The 2,393-nt window shown below is 34.8% G+C and overlaps 1 protein-coding gene across 3 annotated transcripts in view; it reads right to left on the bottom strand.

Annotated features, from left to right (window-relative positions):
* LOC107871491 (TATA-binding protein-associated factor BTAF1) overlaps nt 1–1,641 on the bottom strand; it is a 52,309-nt gene extending 50,668 nt beyond the window's left edge. For 2 of the 3 annotated variants that reach the window (XR_007053737.1, XM_016718455.2), the window contains exons 1-3: nt 1,504–1,635; nt 986–1,195; nt 679–773 (exon numbers count right to left, since the gene is read on the bottom strand). Coding sequence is in view for 2 of the 3 variants with exons in the window: in XM_016718455.2 (XP_016573941.2) it covers nt 679–773; nt 986–1,037 (147 nt within the window). In the remaining variant the exon portion in view is untranslated. Of the gene's footprint in view, nt 1–678; nt 774–985; nt 1,196–1,503 lie in introns of all 3 variants that reach the window. The other variant, XM_016718447.2, reaches the window with a different exon arrangement.
* Nucleotides 1,642–2,393: the final 752 nt, after the last annotated feature.

The following is a 2,393-nucleotide window of genomic DNA, read 5'->3' as shown; positions in this document are numbered from 1 at the left end:
TGATGGTGGACATTTGTAGTAGTGGTAGTGATGTGAAGTTGGTTGATGTTAGTAGTTGGAGGTGTTGATTGTGATAGCTTAAAAATAAATGCATGATGGTTGACGATGTGTTGGTGGTAGTTGGAGATGTTTTTAGCTGTGATGATGGAGATGATTATTAGTAGAGATATACTGTAGCGATAATGGTGGTTGAAGCGGTGGTAGAAGTGGCGACACCGATGATAATGGTGGTGGTGGTTGGTGGCTAGGTGATGGTTGACAATGGTGGTGGTGGCAGAGGTGGTTAGTGGTGGTGCCGGATGATTATGGATAGAGCAGTGGTGAATATTATCCAACAGAAGAATACATCTTGATGATTAAGACTTAGTTCCAAATTTGAATGATTACGACCTATTCAAACCTATTAAGAGACAAAATCTTAATGAAAAACAAATGCACTTAATGGTTTGAAGTCTGAATCTGAACCATTAGGTGAAAACAAATGAGGCCTAAAACTATGGCATGTTGCTACACTATATAAAAGATTTAAACCTTAAAACTTTCATAGGAAATGAGGATTTCTTTTGGAATATCCTTGAATAGATAAATTTTACAAGAATAACCAGTGTATCGCTGCAACAAGGGACAAGAAATGAAAATTTTAATTTAATTAGAGAATAACTGTACAAAATAACATACCTTACTCAACAAAGTGTTCAGGTCCTGAGGATGTGATTTCGCTATTTCACCAATCTGCCTAGCTGCTGTCAATCTTGTTGCTTGAGTCGAGCCAGCTTAGTTTTGGTTAAGTTTAACATCAACTCGCCAACATGACTAAAAGCAAGAATAAAAAACTACAAACTGAAAAAATAGGTTGCACCAGCTCATTCAATTTTTTTAGCAAATTTATGCCAGTAAATGAAAAGCCTAATTGTCCTTCTTTTCCTGTTTAGAGGTCAAATCCGTGTATACTGCAGAGTAACAATAACAAAATGCATAAGGATACTGTCTAATAAAGTAAGCAGGCGATTAAGCCTTGACGATTGCTGCTGAGCCATACTTCCCCCTGCTATGCCCTACTCTTCTTCAGCGTCAGTTCTCAATTTCGACTATCAGCCACAGTCATCACACATAATTCCCCGTCAATTCTCAGATCCCCTTCACACAATTGCATGTGTCACTCACTCGTGCAATAATCACACTCTCCTACAAACAACTTTAACATGATTAATTTACATTTCAATTCGTAAAATTTTCCACAAAAGCATTCATAAGATGAACATGCAAAGTTAAAATTACGAGATTCATTTAACAGAAAATTTAGAGTGGAGCGAACAAATTACAATCACATTTTTTTTAATTTTATTTAACTTTTTGATAACCGTGATATCCACACCAGCTTTCACGCACCTCGACTAATTAAATTACACGGGATAACTCTGTTCAATTGAAAAAATTGCTACTGATCCAATTTTGGTATACGAAAAATGAATGCAGCATACATACATATATAGAGAAATGTACCTGGAAAAGGATCGTATATAATGTAATGACCTTTTTCTTCTTCTTCTTCTTTGTGGATTAGGTTAGGGGTGAAGTGAGGAGAACGAGGGTTTCGATTTATGATAACAGAGGGAAAGGCAAAGGCAAAGGCAAAGGCGAAGGCATCCTATTTTATTTATAAAAGAAAAATAATGAGGAAAATTTCTGTTTTGACCCGACCCGACCGACCCGAATTGAATGATCTACTACCAAATTCCCGAATTTCGAGATCCGCACATGGCGTTGGCACCTGCTACTGTGCATTTGGTCCTTGGCCCAATGGGCTTGGGGTGCTGGCCTGGACAATGATATACTTACGGCCCATTACATATTCGTCTCGCTCAATAAGCATCATTGAATCTAGAGGAGTTTTACAAGTTTTTACATGGATTGTTCTTGGTGTGGTGTTTAATGATTTACCTCAAATCTATTCAATTTTTTCTCTAGTTTCTTGCAAAATTGTGGGTCAAAATATTCTTAATTATGACCAAATTTCATAACACAAAAGTTTAGAAAATATTTGTCTTATCCAACAAAGGTTTAGTAAACTTATTATCTATCACGTATGAATAAGTTATATTTTGAAACTGATAACTTATAAGGTGTAATTTGTACCATATGAGTATTTTCATTTAATTTTTTTATAAAAATTTAAAGAATTTTTTTTCTTGCCTATTAGAGGTGGGTGTTCGATTTTTCTATCGTTTATATCAAAGTTTAATTCGATTTTTCGATATTTTATTTTGAAATATACACCGAATACTGAATCAAAATAATTCATTTTAGTTTGATTTTTGAACTTCAGTTGAATTTTAAATTAATTTTCTCGAGGCAAGTAAGAAAAAATGGGGAAAAGATTATCAAAATGTTTG

This window comes from Capsicum annuum, chromosome 1 (assembly GCF_002878395.1).
Source record: "Capsicum annuum cultivar UCD-10X-F1 chromosome 1, UCD10Xv1.1, whole genome shotgun sequence".
In the NCBI taxonomy this organism is placed as follows: Eukaryota; Viridiplantae; Streptophyta; class Magnoliopsida; order Solanales; family Solanaceae; genus Capsicum; species Capsicum annuum.
Note: the sequence above shows the minus strand (reverse complement) of the source record. Positions and strands in the feature narration are given on the sequence as shown.